The 19,813-nt window shown below is 42.2% G+C and overlaps 3 protein-coding genes across 16 annotated transcripts in view; 1 reads left to right on the plus strand and 2 right to left on the minus strand.

The window, feature by feature from the left end:
• The window catches only part of Mfsd8 (major facilitator superfamily domain containing 8), a 45,215-nt gene extending 36,738 nt beyond the window's left edge, over nucleotides 1-8,477 (minus strand). For all 12 annotated transcript variants that reach the window (XR_008216208.1, XR_008216200.1, XR_008216205.1 and 9 more), the window contains exons 1-2: nucleotides 8,293-8,477; nucleotides 191-282 (exon numbers count right to left, since the gene is read on the minus strand). Coding sequence is in view for 4 of the 12 variants with exons in the window: in XM_052729933.1 (XP_052585893.1) it covers nucleotides 191-282; nucleotides 8,293-8,357 (157 nt within the window). In the remaining 8 variants the exon portion in view is untranslated. The remainder of the gene's footprint in view (nucleotides 1-190; nucleotides 283-8,292) is intronic.
• Nucleotides 8,478-8,585: 108 nt separating this feature from the next.
• Abhd18 (abhydrolase domain containing 18) overlaps nucleotides 8,586-19,813 on the plus strand; it is a 47,582-nt gene continuing 36,354 nt past the window's right edge. Inside the window, exons 1-2 of one of the 3 annotated variants that reach the window (XM_052729937.1) lie at nucleotides 8,586-8,795; nucleotides 19,445-19,552. In XM_052729937.1, coding sequence (XP_052585897.1) covers nucleotides 19,461-19,552 — 92 coding nt within the window. In that variant the 5' untranslated portion in view covers nucleotides 8,586-8,795; nucleotides 19,445-19,460. The remainder of the gene's footprint in view (nucleotides 8,796-19,444; nucleotides 19,553-19,813) is intronic. The other 2 variants (XM_052729941.1, XM_052729936.1) reach the window with 2 other exon arrangements.
• On the minus strand, nucleotides 15,198-17,328 carry LOC128105092 (FUN14 domain-containing protein 2-like). Its single transcript, XM_052729942.1, has one exon. The coding sequence runs from the start codon at nucleotides 17,175-17,177 to the stop codon at nucleotides 16,632-16,634; it is 546 nt and encodes a 181-aa protein (XP_052585902.1). The 5' UTR covers nucleotides 17,178-17,328; the 3' UTR covers nucleotides 15,198-16,631.

Here is a 19,813-nt window from a genome sequence, read left to right on the forward strand (position 1 = left end):
GAGGCAGGCGGATCTCTGAGGCCAGCCTGGTCTACAGAGAAAGTTCCAGGACAGCCAGGGCTACACAGAAAAGTTCTGTCTTAAAAACACAACAACCAATGAATAGACAAGTGAATAATCTTAACACTAGCACAAAGCTAAAGCATGTTAGTCTGAACTGTAGAACTGTGTTGTAACTCCCAGTACTTACCCACACTGCTGAGGAACATGGTGAGGTAGAGAACCCTAACAGATCTCCATCTACTCCTGTAATGCTCTTGGGTCTCTACCACGTCCCATTCTCTAGATGGAAAGAAGAAATGGGTTAACAGATCCCAAATCTCAAAATTCCACATCCAAAATGTTATAGTAACTGAGTGTGGGAATTTTCCATCTGACCTCATTCAGTGAATTACAGCAAAAATGCATGTGCAGTAAGATATTTTATATCATCTACTAAAAGATCCAAGAACTGGAAAATCCCAAGCATTTCAGATAATGTACAAGGGTTGGACTTCCTGGTCATTAGAGGCAGGTAATTATGCATTAATAATTTTACTCTCTCTTCTCTAAACATATGAAAGTTATATAACAGGAATAGTTTCTTAATATTGGCACCTCTGAATAAGCATTTTAAATTCACTGGGTTGTAGGATTGTATTAATAAACCATCTGGAAGATACAAGACACCTTTAAGAAGTAAAACATTTTTCAAAGCAATTACTCTACTAGTTTTTTTCTTTTTCAAGTTTTCCTGTTTATATGGTGTATGTGTGTATGTGTGTGCATGTGGAAGCTCGATGGCAGAGACAGCTAGTCTGGCTAGCCAGGTGGCTCCAGCAATCCATTTCTGACCTCTAATGCTGAAATTACAGGTGGGCCATTTATATGAGTTTCTGGGGATCCAAATTCTAGTCCTCTTGCTTGCTCAGCAAGCATTTTAACCACTAAGCCATTTTCCCAGCTCTACTTTTCTGTTTCTGAATGTGGTAGAAATTTGTTAATCTAACAGGATGAATAATTTTTCTTAAAGTTACAAAAACTAGCTACAAGAAATATATCTCCCACAAATTGGATATATTAAAAATTAATTACTGTCAAGGATGGTAAGACGGGAAAAGGTTCCTGCCTCATGACCTGAATTCCCTCCCTAGATCTCATATGGTGGAAAGAAATGACTCCCCCAAATTGTGACTGACCTCTACAGGTATACCATGGCATGTGTCTGCACACACACAAAGGAATGATTAAATACAGTAAAGATATATGTTTTCAATTATCACTCTCATGTCTCTGGCATGTCCTACTTGATGGCAGCATATTACCTTTGCTGTGACTGTTCTGACTGGAATGATGTCACCTAAGACAGTCCTAGCCAGGAGCTTCCTGGAGCAATGACCTTTGCTGTGACATGAATTGCCAAATAAATTCTACTTGTGAACCAAAGAGCTTATGATGACACAGCAGATTGGTTTTGTATTCTAGATAATTATAATCTGAACTAAAAGCAAATATATTAATTGACAACTACCTCTGTTAGGTGATACCTGAGTGCTTATGCTCATTAAGTGATCACAAAGGTCCAGAGTTGGCAAACTTACCATGTGTGAGCACTACTCTTTACAAAAACCAAGACACACTTAACAAAGACCTACGTATGCTCCAAGAGTATTTTCTTTTGGAGAAAGGGCTTGGTTGATTTGTTGTTGTTGCTACTATTGTTTGGTTCGAATAAGGTCTTTCTATGTAGCCCAAGCTGGCCCCAGAGTCTAAATCTTCCTGCTTCAGTAAAGTTCTATATCTGTGGTCCAACACTATTTTATAAAATAGACCTTGATGTTGTCAAATTTAATCACCAATGAAGAGATTTTTTTTCAAATGTGCTGTGTTTATAAATGGCAAAAAGGGCAGAAGAGAAACATGTTTTAGATCTACTGTTTGTCAAGGACATTCATTACTGATATATGTGTTTCATTTTTGTTACATTTACTAATTATTTTATTTATTATGTATATGTGTATGGGTTTGAGTGATACAGCATGCATATGGAGGTCAGAGGATAAACTGGGAGTCAGTTCTCTTTCTGCCCTGTAGATCCAGGGATCAAAGTTAAGATCATCAAGCTCAGAAGCAAGCTCCTTCACCCACTAAGCCATCTCTCCAGCCCCCACATTTTAAGTGCTTAAAACACTGCATATATAATATTGTGACCTCCACACAGAGACCTTTTAATTGTGATTTAAAATACCTGAAAAATACTAGAACTCAAGATGTCTATATTATAAAATCAACATACCTGAGTTAAATGTATACCATTGCAGTTAACTACATACGGGAAAAGCATGCGTCATTGAATCCCAAAGTATGGTCTCTTACATCCATTTAATACTTTGTTAGTATTATACTTTTAGTGACCCATTATTATTCTCTGGAGAATAGACATTAAACACATTATCATTTTATAAGAAGTATCAGGACAATCTATATTTTCAAATAACTATTTCCCTGAGCTCTTTCTCAGCTGGGAACTGAGAAGTAACTTACTTATGGGAAGAAAAGTAATAAAACTGTTTGAGTGACTCCAACAGCACTCAGTGAAACAACAACAAACAAAAAAAGCCAACTTCCCTACCCAGAAGGCAGTTACAAGTTCAAGGCCAACCTTGGCTATGTAGTAAACGTAGGGCAGCCTGGGCTATACAGTGAGAACCTGTCTCAAAAAGAAAACAAAACCAAAATTTTTTTTTTTTTAATCAAGCCTGGAATCCTGGCACTCAAGAAGCTAAGGCAAAACATGTGATGGTTTAAGCCTCAATGTCTCAGCACTAGGCAGGAGGATCAGGAGTTCAAGGTCACCTTGGAGTGCATAGTGACTTCAAGGTCAGTCTGGGCTCCAAGACACTGAAAAAAAATGGGGAAAATGCTGAGAAGCTGTCAGCATCAGCCTGGGATATATAGCAAGACTCTGCCTCAAATTTTTATGAAATTATATGAAGTTTTTAAATTCGTTGTTTATTTTATATACATGAATGTTTTGCTTGCATGTATGTCTGTGCACTGCACCAAATATATGCAGACCATGGAGACCAGAAGAGGGTGACAGATCCCCTGGAAATAGTTACAGATGGTTATGAGCTGCTTTATGGATGCTAGGAAGCAAACCTGGGTCTTCTGCAAGAGTAACAAGTGCTCATAACTGCTAAGCAATCTCTCCAGCCCCTAATTGTCTTCTTATAATGATATCTCTTAAAAATTGAAGGGATAAGAAAATTTAAAGTTAGGATTTAATGGCTATCTTCTATATAATGGATGAAAACAAAAATGCTCAAATTTTGGTTGAAGGGCTATTTGAGGGCAGGATAACTCCCACTGTCTAAACTCTAATCATAAAACAAGAAATGAACATTTATAATGAAAACTACAGTGTCCATTCTTCCAACAAATGATGGGGTCTGGCATTCCTTATCATGGGGGCCACTTCTGATGGAATATATTAGCATTTCTCAATATTACTTATGTGACAGTCTTGTGGCCAAGGAACAAACAGTCCACGAATCTACATTGTCAGATAGCCCTTAGGAACATTGCACCTAGGAGTCACTTGTAACATGAGCAGAGATAGGTCCAGGGACAGTTTGTTTTGTGATACAGGGTCTCTCTATATAGTCCTGGCTGTCCTGGAATTCACTATGTTGACCAGGCTGAGCTCAAACTTACACCTGCCTTTGCCTTCTGAGTGCTGGGACAGTTCTAAGCTAAAGAGTTTAAAACAGGATAGAACAAATACATGAACAGTGATTGTCTTGTATATATAAAGTGTGTGTGTGTGTGTGTGTGTGTGTGTGTGTGTGTGTGTGTGTGTGTTTATTACATTATTGGAACAACAAGAGAAACAAAGAATACAGAACATAAATTGTATAATACTCTTGAACTGGTATTTGTAGAAGTAACCGTCTTATTAAATAAGAAACACAGAACCAATGCAAAGAAGAAAGCCAAGAGGTCAGAGTTAAAAGCTAAAAACCTTACCCTTCCTCCTTCGGTGGTCCTACCTCTCCGAAAGAGAGCTACTTCCTGTGTTAAAGTCTTTATAAAGACTTTCGGTTCTGCCTTCTCATTGGTTGTAAACCCAACCACATGACTGCCTTGTCACTGCCTGTCTCTACAGACCTCCAGGTCTTCTATGGTTGGTATTGAGATTAAAGGCATGTGTCTCCATGCTAGCTGTATCCTTGACCACACAGAGATCTACCTAGCTCTGCCTACCAAGTGCTGGGATTAAAGGCGCGTGCACCACCAACACCCAGCTTTCACTATGGCTTGCTAATAGCTCTGACCCCCAGGCAACTTTATTTATTAACATACAAATAAAATCACATTTCAGTACAAATAAAATATCACCATAGGTACTTCTAGTTGTACAATAGTGATGGAGTTGTATAAGGGATGCATTTGTTCTTGAGAGAGGCAGGCTTTGAAAATGTACTTCGATAAGCATTACAATGTCTAAAACTTACTTCAGTTTGGCAAAAGGTGTGTGTGTGTGTGTGTGTGTGTGTGTGTGTGTGTGTGTGTGTGTGTGTGTACACAAGGACATTTGATTGGTATGGAAAAGACTAAATAAAAAGGTATTATTAGGTGTTCACTAAACTGCTATTTCAACTTTTCCCTGTATTTGAAATCTTTCAAAGTAACAGATTTTATTTTGCTCATTTTAATTTAGAAAGCTCCCCAGTCATTTATCTTCCTATTTTGTCATAATAGGAATAGCACAATATGATTGTTCTTCAGTTGATTTTTCTACATTTCTTTTCAATTTTGATAACACAAACATGTCAGATGGCTGAGACTGATTTATACAGGCTTCTGCTCTACCAGGGTGTAAGACCAAATACTATAGCTTGCCATGGTGGCGCATACCTTTAATCCTAGCACTCAGGAGGCAGAGGAAGGAGGACCTCTGAATTTGAGGCCAGCCTGGTCTACAGAGCAAGTTCCAGGCCAGCTAGGGCTACAGAGTGAGACCCTGTCTAAACAAACAAACATACACAAAAACGAACAAGCAAAAGAAATTCTGTACTTACTTCCAAGGGGATTTGTTTAACTTTTACTTTCTGTCTACTATCACTGCTACATTCTAGCATTAATTTTCCAACTGGATTCTCTTCCAAGTAAAACTGCAGTGGTCTAACATGTCCATAACCACAGCTCCAAATGACAGAATGTTTAACAAATTTGTGACTGAAAATCCAGGAAGTGTACACAATACACTGATGTAACCTGAGCACCTAGGTAAACTGAACAGGAACAAATAAAAATGCTACATTTTGGATTCAGTGTATTTTCTTGCACAGAGACTGGGGCAAAGCAGCACTGTACTTATGAAGGTACAGCTCTGGACTCAACCATGCAGAGCAGAACACCCAGACTCAGAGCTGGAGAGAAAGCAGGGTAAGCTTCCTGAGAGGTCTCAGCAGTTGTATAGAACTGGGGAAATATAACATAAAAATGTCCTGTATAAAGGAGTGCACTGTAAGACAAGCACATGGCACTTGCCTGATATTGTTACTGCAATACTTGGGAGGGAAGGCAGGAAGACCCTAAGTTCAAGGCCAGCCTTTGCCACAGAGTGACTTGTGAGCCAGCCTGAACTCCATAATGAGAACCTGTTTGAAATAAAAAGGAGTAGGGGTGGTGGGGTGCAGGCAATGTAAGGACAGATGGTGTGGTAATATTTCTTTTATAGGCTAGAGTTGCAATAAGAATTTGAATTTCCTGTAGCATTTCAGGAAACTCTAAGGTAGGGCTAGCAAGCTATAATCTATAGGGCCAATCTAGACTGTACCTTGAGAGCTAAGACTAGTTTTGCAGGTGAATATTTGTTACCAGTTTGATGATAGAACACTAATTTCAAAGTCCAATGCTCTCATCAATACACCAACCTACCTCATTTATTATGATTTGTGAATTTTTTCTAGTTTGTCTAAGTATCTACACTATCCTTGACTTTGCCTTTTGGCCTGAACAAACCTAAACTACCTACCAATGGGGACATTACAGGAAGTGTGGCAACTTAAATGAAACTCATAAAGTATGTCAGTTGGAAGCATTAGACATTCAAGACAAAAAAAGGACCTCCACCAACTAGATCAATAATGTTATCTGGGAAGGGCTGTTGGCTAACTAAACTGAAGTCTGTGCTGTAAAGTGAAAGAAGCAAAACCTGTCAGTCATAAGCAGGGAATCTAATTATGGCTTTAAAGACAGCACATCTGTTCAATTGTTCTGAAAATATTTCTTTTTATTTTAAAATGCTAAATATAAAACCTCAATCTAATGAACTTTTTTATGGACAGTAAGATCGAAATGTAGATGGGCCCTAACTCAATCACTTATTTAAAAGAAAGCTAAGAGTAGAAGAAAAAATGTTTATGTAGGCTTGTTTGGATAAGGTCACTACATGTACAATCATAAGATCATATTAATATGGTTAACTGTGTATTTATGACTCAAAGATCTATCTGGAAAACACAAATCTAACATGAAATATAACAGGAAAGAAACAGCAGCAAAAAGAACGCTAAGAAATGGAAATGTCGCAGACTTATGCCCTTGACTAACCAGGGGAGCTGAGCTCTCTAGGCCTCTGTCAGAGCCAGTACATTGCAAGAACAGAACTCCATTAAGTATAAATAACTGGTTTTTAGGGTCACAGGCAATAATAAGCCTTCAAGAAAAGAGGGCTGCTGACAGATTTCAAAAAGGTGATGAGGGATGGGCTTCTAGGAGTGGAATAAGCAGGATAACTACATGGCTGCCTGCATGACCTCCATAGGACAGCAGCAGGGGAAACATGAGTGCAGAAGCCTCCAAAGGAGGGCGCTGCTCTTTCAAAACAAAGCTCAGCATTGCTAGGAATTTAATCTCAAGATAAAATCAAGTAACATGGGGCTGGGCGGTGGTGGCCTACACCTTTAATCCCAGCACTTCGGAGGCAGAGGCAGGCGGATCTCTGTGAGTTCGAGGCCAGCCTGGTCTACAGAGCGAGCTCCAGGACAGGCTCCAAAACTACATGGAGAAACCCTGTTTCGAAGGCAAAAAAAAAAAAAAAAAAATCAAGTAACATGAAATTGCAATACATATACTCTATTTAGTAAATCAACGTGGTTTGACGTGGTTACAAAAAAGGATTAGTGCTGAAGATAAAGGAGCAAAAAATAAGACTTTAGCCTGAAGCTTAACTGTCATTTTTTTTTTAAATCCACTTAGTATAGTTACTATGTTTTGCTGGGTGTGGTGGCACACATCCCTGTAATTCCAGCATTTCTGAGGGGATGTCAGGAGGGTCAGGAATTCAAATCATACTTGGCCATATACTGAGGTTGAGGCCAGTCCGGGTTTCAGGAGACCCTATCTCAAATACAAAGCAAACAGTGGTGAAGATACTTCAGTGGGTCAGGGTACTTGCCCCCAAGGCTGAGGACTCGAGGTGTGTCCCTAGAACCCACATGGTAGATGGAGAGAACCTAGTACCACCTCTACTCAGACCTTGACACGTGCCACTCCCTCCCCCTCAAATAAATGTAATTTAAAAAATCCTTCAAATAAAACTCAATAAAATACTGTTTCCTAAAGGTAAAAATACATACTGGTGCAGTGAGACAAGTGCAAGCTTTTCAAAATCAGTGCTCCTACATTAGGATCAAAATGAGAATGACAAGGATCAAAGTACTAATGGGACGCTTAACGAGTAATCTTTATTTTGTCCCTGTGGCATTGAGCAAAAGATGAGCCATTTTAAACGGGTTTATTTGCAAAGTATGAAGACATACCAGCCATCAGGCAGGTCAGGAAAAGGCCAATACCCTCGAGTGTTGGCTAAACCCATCATTTGGGGGCTTTTGCGAAATGTGGGGAGTGGTCAGCTCTAGAGGGTCAACAGGATGCAGTGTCTGCTGTAAAAGAGGCAGCTTGGGTTTCTTTATTTTATACAAAACTAAGGAAAAATCGAAAGTGGAGAGGGAAACGACGCTCTCAAGCAGGAAGGAACTCCCACAACAGGACCCAGGCAGGAACCTCAAGGCTACCGTGTTCTGGAGTTCACACAGGCTACAAGGTGAAGCTGCCGTGACCTCTGACCCCCACGTGAAACCAAGTGCGATTCTCCACTAGTGCCAAGTAAACACGATTATCGGGGAGCATGTCCGGAGCGGCTCCGGGGGCGACCGCCGGGCCCACGCATGTGCGGCCGGGCTTCGGGTCAGGGCGGTGGACACGCAGAACCGAGCCAGCCCCCCCCCTCCGCCTGCTCACCTGCTTCCGGGCGAGCCGGGGCCCAGGAGAGGCTCCCGCTCGGCCTCGCTTCCCAGGCTCGCCATAAGGACAGCGCTCACTAGGCGGCGCGCCGCCCACTCTCGCGACACCTGCTCCTTCTCCTCGGCCTGAGCTGTCAAAACACTCCTGCGATTGCGCGTGCGCGCCGAGGGGCCGGAAGCGGACCGGAAGCGGACCGGCAGTCAAGGGGAAGTTTGAGGCGGGGCCTCGCGGGAGGTGGCGGCGGCGGCGGCGGTGGTGAAGTAGGCCGGAAGGGGTGGGGCGAGGCCAGAGCCGCCTGCTCGGGGCGTGTCCTGAGGGAGCCCCGCCCCGCGTTCGTCCTCCTTGCCCGCCAGGCTGGCGGCGAGCCCGCTGCTGGGTCTGAGGCTATTCAGCCCTTGGCAGACCGAGCTGAGGCTAAAGGCCGGTCCCTAGAGCGCGGAGAGCGGCGGTGCCAGGAGGCTCAGCGGGCTCCCCTTCAAGTGCACGTCTGCGAGCGGCCTGTAAGTAGCAGCCGGTGCGCTCCTGGCTTCTGCTGCGTACGTGCGGGGCAGCATGGTCCCAGCGAGGGCGTTGGCGACCCCTGCCTTCCAGCCCTGCTGGCCCGCGGCTTCTCACCTGGGGGGACTGAGGAACAGGACTGAGATGGTAGCTAGCCGCTGCTGCCTCCGCTGGCTCCTCACCTGAGGGGACGGAGGGACCGGACTGAGATGGCAGCCAGCCGCTGCTGCCCCCGCAGGCTCCTCACCTGAGGGGACTGAGGGACCGGACTGAGGTGGCAGCCAGCTACTGCTGCCTCGCCGGCTCCCGGCTCCTCGAACCTCAGCTTTGCAAAAACCCCTTCAGCAGAGCCTGCTTAGCTCCAACTAGCTACTTTCATCATCAGGAGCATGAGTGCTCACCAGACCCAGATGCTGTTTACTTCCTTGTCGCTGCATGTTATTATATCCCTGCCATTGGACTTGTCAGCTAATAGGTGCCAGCGTTTTGGAGCTCTAGATAACATTGTCACATGATTTCATTGGCTCACATCTATCCTAGGAGATGTGTAAAGCAGACACATTTCTACTTTACCATGATCTGACGTCGAGATAAGTTACCTGGAATCTCGGTGGGGAGGAGGCAGAGTTGGGACCCAAACTCAACTGTTTTAATTAGTATTAGCGCTTAGTCCTGCCTCATATGAGCTCTCTGTTGTGGGGTGTTGCCATCACCTCACCTCTGACCTTTCATTTGTGATCACCTCATCCAATTAGGCATACCCCACTAGAGAACAGCTAAACTTGAAGTTTGTCTTCTGTTAGCTTCTGAATCCAACTCTGATTATTTGACACTTGATTGGATTCAGTCTTGCAGATTCATTTATAGTAACAAAAACATGCAGATTCTTCTGATTGGTTTCAAAAATATAGATGGGTAGAAAATGAAGCATTTTTCAACCATGACATTGCTTCCTGTGTCAAAGTTATCTTTTCTAATCCTGGAGGTTGGCACAATTTGTGGCACATATATAGTGGAAGAAAAAAATTTTAACTAGCATTCCACCAAGCAGAATGTGGTGTGTGTGTTGAAAGAATGCTTCTTCAGTTCCCTCATTTCATCCCTACAATAATTTTCTAAAGAAGAGAGGGATTGTCTCAAGTAGACAAAGAAGTGAAAGGCAGAGGGAACAGATAAGTTTCTGAGGGTTGCACAACTAACCAACAATGGCTTGAATTCAAGAAACAGGGCTCCTCTGACAGTAAAACCTGTGCTGTTTACCACCAGGTTTCCTGTAAACAGAATACCAATAAGAATATCTTCTCATACTTCTTGATATCAAAACAAGCATTCAGTGTTTATTCAATTGTTGCTATGTATTAGTTCCAAGTGTAGTTTCCCACTTTGAAGTTGAGGTGGCTCACTCAAGGTCACAGAGCTAGTGGAGAAACCTAGCTTTTTCCACTACTGCCTCCAAGTGATGACTTCAGACCACAGAAACACATGCAGCGAGTACATAAACAACTCCTAATCTAAATAGACTGATTGCTCAGAAACACATCGTCAGTAGCAATCAAAGCAAATATGGAGGACAACTGTGTTTTTTTTTAAATAGTCCACCAAAAAGAGGAGCAAAAGTTGAAGAGATTAAATAAGTCCTTTGCTGAATGCACTACTCAAAGATGTGGGACTGGTTGGGTATTCTTTTTCCCCCCTCCTTTCTTTTTTGGTGAACTAAACCTTGCAAATGCTCTACAGGAAAGTTACCAACTGAGCTGTATGCCCAGACCTTTGTTGGGTTTTCTTGAATGATTGTTCAGAACAGATAGTTACATCCCTCCCAAACACTTACTCTTCTACAGTGTAAGAGTAAAAGTAATTAAATTGATTGCCTAAGAGTAGTAGATTTTAACAGAGGTGACATTTTTGTGATTTGAAAGTGGGAAATGGGGGGCTGAGAGATGGCTCGGAGGTTAAAGGCACTTGTTGCTCTTGCAGAGGATCACAATTTGATTCCCAGCACCTACATGATAACTAACAATCCTCCAGTTCTAAGGGATCTGATACCCTCCCTCTTCAGACCTCAACAGACACCAGGCACATACATGGTACACATACATATACATTCAGGCAAACTCTGATACACATAAATTTTTTTAAAAAATTGAAATGAAAATTAGGTCTCTTTGCGGGGACAAGATCGAAGTTATTGTGCATGATAGATTAAAAAATTACACTTTAAATTTTTGTGTACAAATGTGTACAGGTGCACACATGCTACCGAACATGTGAAGGAGGCAGAAGACAGGTTGCAGAAATGGGTTTTTCTCCATGGTGACATTTTTTGAAACTGTACTTATGCCTTTGAGATACACACACATGATAAAAGTCTAGAAAGAAAAAGTAGTGGTTGTTTAAATACTTAGACATCAGAGTAATAGATTAAAAAGTACTAGATGGAGTAATATTACTAGATGTAAGTGCCACATTAGCAATAAAACATTTCTAGGAAAGACATTTCATTCCTTGGCTCTGTGATCATACTTCTATTTTTGTTCCACTTTGTTTTTCCCCTTCCTACTTGCTATTAAAAATGTAGGTGGCAGTTGTGTCCCTTTTCTTTTGCTTGGTACTTACTTCAAAGTGGCTTCTACTTCTGCAGGATTTCACTGTGTCTTGCTTGACCTGAGGGCTTTTAGTACCTGGAACAGATCCAGATGGCACTTCTTTATGGTAAATTGGTGCTGTCTTTATCCCTACTTTGAAAATTCATAGTTCTGGAGATCATGAACATAGCTAGCCCTGCCTAGAAAGATCTGTTTTTAGAGGCTGGGGAGATGTTCTGTGGGTAAGAGCACTTTCTACACAAGTGGGAGGATCTGAGTTCAAGTCACCAACACTTTTGAAAAAGGCTGGGCATTGCTGCATTTGTCAGTAACCCCACCACTATCTGAGTGATGGAAACAAGGATTGCAAGGGCTTGCAGGCTGCTAGCCCTCGCTCTGGGTTCAGTGAGCAACCTGGTCTCAAGACAGAGAGTGATAAAGGAGAACACCCTATCCTCTGGCCACTGCATCTCCACTGGCGAGTGACCCTGCGCGAGCGTGCACACACACACACTCACACACATCACACACATACACCAATCATTTAGAAATTCAGAAAAGCCTTCATTTTATATTGTTTGGGGACTGAAATGGAATTTAAGAAGACCTGGTTTCGGAACCAAATACATAATAAACTGTGTGTGTTTGCTTTGCTTTCAGTTCCTCATCTGTGAATTGCTTGCTAGTAGGTAAATATAGCAAGGAAATAAATTGCCTCCAGGCTTGGAGTGGTCTATTACATAGGAAAGCAAAATGATTTGGGAAAGTTCTCTAGTGTAGAGTTGAAAAGCAGAAAGGACTGCACAATTTGGTATATAATGAATATTGTTCATTACAAAATATTTGAAAGTTTGTTATTAGGTGCTTTGCCACACGTGCAGAAATTAATGTAATTTTTTAAAAGTGCTATGAGCATGTTGGGGCATGTTGGCATTTGCCTTTAATCCCAGCAGTCATGGGCCAGAGACAGATCTCTGTGGGGTTTGAGGCAAGCCTGGTCTATGTAGTGAGTTCCAGGACAGCCAGGGTTATGTAGAGAGACCTTGTCTCAAAAACCCAAAAAATAAAATAGAAAACAGCTCTTGAATAGCATACTGTTTCTTGTTGGAGAATATTTTGTTTTCTGTTTGCTCGCTCACATGGAATTGACTTAGTGTCATGACCCATGGATATTCCAAAGAAGAATGTTGATCCTAATGTACGATAGTAGAAAAAAAATAGGACTTATATTACAATAGTATGCAACTGTTCTGCAGTTTAATAAATAGATACAAAAATATAAGTAATGAGTATATAAACATCATTGTTAGCTTCCTGTCTGTGTGACAAAATACCTAGGAAACCCAACCTAAATGAGGAAAAGTGTTTTATTTTCTATTGCTATGAAGACACCATGACCAAAGTAACTTCTGGAAGAGTTTATTTGGGGCTTATAGTTTCTGAATGTAAATTCAAAAGTCAATGACCTTTGTAGTGAGAACATGGCAGTAGGCAGGCATGGTGCTGGAGCAGTAGCTAAGAGCTTATATCTTGATCTACAAGCATGAGGTGGAGAGAACTAACTGGCAATGGTGTAGGCTTTTGGAACCTCAAAGCCCACCCCCAGTGACATTCCAACAAGGAATCCTTCCCAAACAGTTTCACCAACTAGGGTCCAAGTATTCCAATGCATGAGCCTGTGGGGGCCATTCTCATCAAACCACCCCACAAAGTGTGTTTCAGCTCATGGCTCCAGAGGCTTTAGTTGGTGCTCATTTTACCACTTTGCTTTTAGGCCCATGTCAAGGAAGAACATTATGACATGGAACATGTGGCAGAGAAGCTCCTTCCAGTCATGGACTGGGAAAGAGGGAGATAAAAGGAGGACAGAGAGAAGGGAGGGAGGCAGGCTCTTGATATAACTCAAGCATACATCCCCAGGAACTAAATCACCTCATAAGGTTGTCCTACCACCCTATAAGCTGAGCACCAAGCATTTAGCACATCCAGAGGACATTTCAGATCCAAGCCATAACAATAACTGTTCATCATTTAGAATTATATTGCCTTAAACTGTACCTCCATCCCACCCCATTTATCCAAAGAGCTGATCTAATTGGGAGTATGTAACATATGTAACATTATATTGTGTGTGTGTGTGTGTGTGTGTGTGTGTGTGTGTATATACACATGCCATGGTGTGCAAGTGGATGCCAGAGCACAACTTACAGAAGTCAGTTCTCTCCTTCTAACCATGTGAGTCTTAGGGAATCAAAGAGATATCAGGCTTGGTGGCAAGTGTTTTTACCTACTGAGCCTTCTCATCAGCCCTAGATTTTTGTTAATTGGGTAAAGAATACATTGGCTGTTCTGTTTCCAATTTAGTTCACCTCTAATAGTCATAGTCCATTAGTGCAAACTCCCCAAATTAAGGATGTGGGTTCAAAGATGCTACTGCCCTAGATGCCATTCTTACTTTAGGGGTCTCCAGGCCTTCAGAAAGATAACTTCTGACTTGGCTATAAGAAAAGTTTTCTTAAGCTTCTTATGGATCAATAATTTGCTAGAATGACTGACAGAGCTCTATAAAACCCTATACAGTGCTTATAATAAAGGATAGATACAACACAAAACAGCCAAAAATGTTGAGATGCCATGGTCTCTACATATGGAATCAGGGAGTGTCTCCATCCAGGCATCAAGGTCTGTCCAACAGAGTCCCACCAAAGCCAGTGTCCAGAATTTGTATTGGGGTTATAGTACTCAGACATAATAAACTATGTGGGCCCGTGATAGAATATAATGTCCAGTTCCCTTCCTCTGTGGAGGTCAAGCTGGACTAAAGTTCCAACCTTCTGATCATGTGGTTTATCTTTCTGATGACCTGAAACAATTTGCAAGCTCACTATGAGTCACCTCATTAGCATGACACAGTTATAACTCAGGAAATACTAAAGGTTTTAAGAGCAAGAACCCTGAGAGGAACCAGGATCTTATAGAATCCAAGGCTTATACATGCTTAATGTACACCCACAGCCTCTCAGATACTTTTTTTTTTTGTTAAGATGAGGTCTTATTGGTAGCCCAGGTTGGCCTTAAACTCATGACCATCTTGCCTCACCCTTTAAGTGCTAGGGTTATAGATAGCTGTCACTACACTTTACTAAATAATACTTTTTTGGTTGGTTGGTTGATGATGCTGGGAATGGAACCCAAGGCTTTATTTAAGTATGCCAGAAAAGCACTGTGCTACTAAGATACATCTCTATTAGATTACACTGACATTTAGTTTTAAACAAAAAATAAGCAATTTAAACACTCTCTCTCTCTCTCTCTCTGTAAACTTACATGATTTTAATAATTGTTTTAAAGTAGAATATATATATATTTTTTACATGATTTTGATACCCGTTTTAAAGTAGAATATGTATATAATGCAGATAGATAACATTTAAGAAGTCAGTTTTCCACTTGCATGTGGTGGTTGGTACATGTATGTGGTTCGCCCACTCGTGAGGTAGGTGGATCAGGAGTTCAAGGTCATCCTTGGCTACAAGTTGATTTGAGATCAGACTGAATTATATAAGATCCTGTTTCAAAAAGAAAACCATAAAAGCCAATTTCCATTTACCATTTGTTTAATGACTAAAAAAACCAAAGTACTAATTGGCATTTTCCTTTGGAGGGGTTGTTTTTTTAAGTAAGAGTTTAAGTGAATGGAAGAATATAAACATGATTGAAAGTGTAAAGAGCCAATTGGCTTATAAACAAGTGGTTGCTCAGGTCTATGGAGTTTGTGGTTTAGTAGGGTTTTTTCCTCCTGTGGTAGAAATATGAAGATCTAATCCTGGTAGTAAAGGTGTCAACCCAGACATACTCAAAGGCTGAGAAGTAACGGTTTCTTCTCCCCATGCAGCATACAGTTTCCAGGTGGTCCATAAGATCATTGCTTTTTGTTGCTCACAGTGTTGAGTTTGGGCAGGACCCATGATTTTTACTGTTTAACCAACAGGCAATGGAAACATTCATTGCACTCACACAATTGCCCTTTCTGCAGAGGTTTTGGACCCCCAGAGCCCACTCTCTCTCTTTCCACCTGGCCATGAAGAAAAGAAGTCAGCTGCTGTTTCTGACTTACATGGAGAGAGCAAAGTCAGTGTGAGATGAATTGTGTGGATAGCCTCCCAAAGCTGAGCTTGTCCTCTGGCTGACAAAGGTCAAAATATGAATAAATCCTATAGTTGCAAATATATAAATTGTACCCCAAACCTAAGAGCCCGAAAGCAGATTCTTCTCCTTGAAGCTTCTAGATGAAAATTTCACCCAGGTGACGTTTGATTGAAGTAGACGTGGCCCTGAAGCAGAGAACCCAACTAGATGGGTTCTTGCAAACTAATCCTGGAGGAAAAGGCAAATGAGAAGATTGAGAAGAGGCAAAGTAGACTCGGAGATGTGTTCTTCAGTTCTTTCTTAAGGTCTTGGGGAAGCTGTTCCCGGTGGCTTGGGCCTGCAATCCCACCTCCACAGGAAGCTGAGACATAATGATGTTAAGTTCCAGGCCAGCTAGAGCAATTTAGTGAGACCTCTCAAAATGAAAACTACTCAAAAGGCTGGGAATATAGTTCAGGGGGAGCCCTCGGCCTAGTATGAGTAGTAAAAGCAAGGCTCTAGGCCCCCCTAGCCTCCCTCCCCCCAAATAGGTCTTAGTGAGGCTTTCAGGTATTTAAATTCTGGCCTTTTTTGAAGAGTGTCATACTTCTGAGTTCCAAACTAAGATAACTATAATAATTATAGTTTACTGGGGTAGTTGTCAAGAGGGAAAGAAAGCATCAATTTACTTGTAAAATTCTGTAAGGAGACTGTCCCCCTAAAATAGCTGGCTAGTGTGTAGTACTCCCACAACTGTCCCTGCTTTATTTTCTTTCTTCCCATGCTCAAAGTCAGATACATTCAGTTCCTTTCCACATAGCGCATAGTAAGGTAATTGTGCACCGCTCTTCCAGCTCGACTGTTAGGGATAGATCTTAAAGATGGTTTGGGACAGATTTTACACACGGGAAAAGGGCCCTTCTTGTTGGCCTCCAGATGGAGTGTGCTTCCCCATGGCTTCTCAAGCCCATGGGAGGACCTGTGTTAACTTGCATGGGCAGATGCCCATGGAAGCGGTTCAGACTTACAACAGGGAGGAGGGCATGAAGAGGAGGAAAAAAGAGTCTAGATTTTTCTACGATGGTGTGTAGAAGCTGCTGAACAGTGGAAGTGAAGCCATACCCCTTAGGATGCCATACCAAGCAGAAAGCCTCCAACAAATCCTCCAGTCACGAAAACATTCTTCTTTACAAAGGACACCAACTCCTCAGCTTTGCTCTTGACCTCGTTTGGTATTTGGGTGCTCTTCCGAATCGTCAGTTGCTCCTTGGCCTTTTTCATGTCCTTCTCTACTCGATTCCAGTCAACTTTGATGTAGCCAGTATGGTTTGCGAGCTGAAGGAGAAAAAAGCCCCCTCCCACTGCTGTGGCAGCTAGCTTTCCAACTTTCTGGAATATGAAGCCAGTGCACCAGCCAGTGACGCCGCCGATCAGGAGCTGGGTTGCCACGCTGTACTTCTCACCTGAAGGCCGTGTCTCCTGCCCGAAAAGCTTGCGCCACCAAGGCTGGTTTTTGGCAAATTCTGTAAGATCCAGAGCCTCATAAGGGTCAAAGTGCCCTTGACTGGTCGTGGCCATCCCTGTGAGGTGGTTGTGAGAGGACAAGCCCTGAGGATCAGCAGGGCAGGAGATGGAGCGTACCGCGGTTATGGTGGTCGTCGTCGTTGTCATGGCCAGCGGGCTCTCCGCACGTGGGCAGATGTCTCCATTCCCACGGCCTGCGGCAAAAGAGGGCGGGTGGAGCGCGCGCCTCCGCTTTCCCTCAGCCCCAGCTACGTCACAAAGCCACCTTGGCCTTTGTCAAGTACTTAAATTGAGTGTCCTAAGGATCAGAAAAGGCTAAAACTCACCCGGTTGTCTATATTCGTAAGACTAGAAAAGTAAAGTATATTATAAATACGAGTTGGAAGATTTGGTGGGTTTTGCCAAAGAAAATGGATTTCAATTGAATGCTCAAGCCAAAACGGGAGATTTGTTACTAAGTGCAACCAAGGTTTTCAAAAGTGAATTTCAAGGTATCACCACAAACGTTTGTTTTATACATTCAGCCAGAAACATTTTACAGGAAATTCAATTGAATGATTTCACGTTAGAAGTGTTGCTTCTTTGCATTTTAATAGCAGAGACACTCTCAAAAAAGTGAATTTATTTGGGACTCTGCAGTCGATTACAACCCCCAGGATATGTGTGCTGTGATGGATACATCTAAGGAGACTGAGACAAGTTAACACTTTGAAGGCAAAAAGAAGTGCATATAGGTTGTTGTGCACTGGTTACTGAGGCTTGCTGCACAATGTTTCTTGTGTTGTTTGCTAGGAGAGAAGGTCTTCACAGAAGTGATTCTGATTGCAAGATTGTGGTTCAGACAATTGTAACTATACACCTAGGGCTGTCTATTACTGGAAAGATTTCATGGAAGTAGGCTTAATGCAGAGCTGTGGGCTTGACGGTTTTTGTGATAGCCTAAGGAGTAACTATATCTAATAAAATTTGGTCATGAGAATTGTGAAACAGTATGAACAACTTGCTTTGCTGGTCCAGTCCTAAGAAGAAGGTGAAGTGCCAGTCCAGTTGACTGTGGGTTAAACTGTACATTATACAAAGAAAAATGTTGAGGCAGCCAGGAATGTTGCACACCTGAAAGTCTAACATTTGGAGATCTGAAGCAGAAGGAATGCCACAAGTTTGAGGCCGGCTGTGCTCTACCAACAGTCATGGACTATAGACCTAGATACTATCTCAAAAAGAACACAGAACAAAACAAAGCCAGGCATGGTGGTTCATACCGGTAATCCCAGAGCCTGGGAGGCAGAGATTGGAGGATCAGAAGTTCAGGGGTGACCTCAACTACATAGTGAGTTGAAGACCAGCCCGTGCTGCTTGAGACCCCTCCCCTAAGGGGGGGACCCACATTAAATTGAACTTGTAATATATCAAAAAATATATATAGGTAAAAATTGTTCAAAACTTTTGAAGCAATAGATATTTATTAAAGTTAATTGATGTAAAGGTAAATTTTCATTTTTCATATGTCTCTGTGCAGTTAAACTTGAATCTGAATCAGGTTTGCCCATAAATCAAAACTGTAGCTTTCATTTTTGAAGTATTGGGGGTTTCAAGCCTGTTAAGCAAGCACTCTATCTTAGCTACATCTCAAGCCCAGAACTATACCTTTTAATTGGGAAAAGTTCAGGTAAATATTAAAAATTTCTTGGAAATATTTGAGAAATTAGCTAGGTAGTGGTACCATACACCTTTAATCCCAGCATTGGTGAGGGAGAGGCAGGCAGATCTCTGAGTTTGAGGTCAGCCTGGTCTACAGTTTCAAGATGGCCAGGGCTACACAGAGAACCCCTGTCTGGGGGTGGGGTAGGGAACACATGCACAGAGAAGTAAATAGTGTCCAGCTAGAAGCACTAGTGACTGTTGTCCGTTCACTGTAACAGTTGGTGTGGTAGCCTGCTACGTCTGGGACATTATGCCTGAAGTTGTAGCTTGACCCGCCTCCCCACTAGCTGTGTGGCCTAGGATAATATTTTCTCAGCCTCAGTTTCTCTGTCTAACCCAGAGATTCCTTTTTCAAGTGTCCTTGGATAGCTTAGATGAGAACATGTGCTGTGTTGTCATTGAAATAGAGCCGGGCTGACACTCCAGTTCTATGCATCAGTCCCTACTCTTGCTTTCCAACACAATAGATACTCCTATTAGTCCCTGTAGTCAGGATGCAAGCACTTACCCTAGAAGAATTCATCCTTGGTGAGGCCTTAGGCTCTTAATTTCTCTGCTTTAATCTCCTGTTGTATTTTTACAGGGGCAAATTCAACGGTTTACTCTTCAGTTTTGATTTTACCTGGTATTCAGATAAATGGTTAGAAAGTTGGCCGGCTGCCTTAATGAAAGTGAAAATATTTTGAAGTCATTTTAAATTTTACTTCTAGATGCTGTTTGGCACTCATGGGTGTGAGCAAGTTAGATATTCTGTACCGGAGACTTCTCCTCACAAAACTTTTCATCAGAGGATGGGGAAGGCCAGAAGATCTCAAGAGGTAGTGTGTGTGTGTGTGTGTGTGTGTGTGTGTTTCATGAATGTTTGGCTGTTTATTTTGTGTGTATGGGTGCTTGCCTGCACATATATGTGTGCACCACATATGTGCTTTGTGCTTTCGGGGATCAGAAGAGGGTATCAGATCTCCTGGAAATGGAGGTGTGAATGATTGTGAGTCACCATATGGGTGCTGGGAACCAAACCTGAGTCTTCAGCAAGAGCAACAAGTGCTCTTGTTGAGCACTTGAACTACTGTGACCAC

The sequence above is a fragment of the Peromyscus californicus genome, unplaced genomic scaffold (genome assembly GCF_007827085.1).
Source record: "Peromyscus californicus insignis strain IS unplaced genomic scaffold, ASM782708v3 Scaffold_9__1_contigs__length_137607984, whole genome shotgun sequence".
Taxonomy (NCBI): Eukaryota; Metazoa; Chordata; class Mammalia; order Rodentia; family Cricetidae; genus Peromyscus; species Peromyscus californicus.

What these genes read in the sequence shown, in the direction of transcription:
- LOC128105092 (XM_052729942.1), bottom strand. Translation starts at nt 17,177, where the DNA reads ATGACAACGACGACGACCACCATAACCGCGGTACGCTCCATCTCCTGC.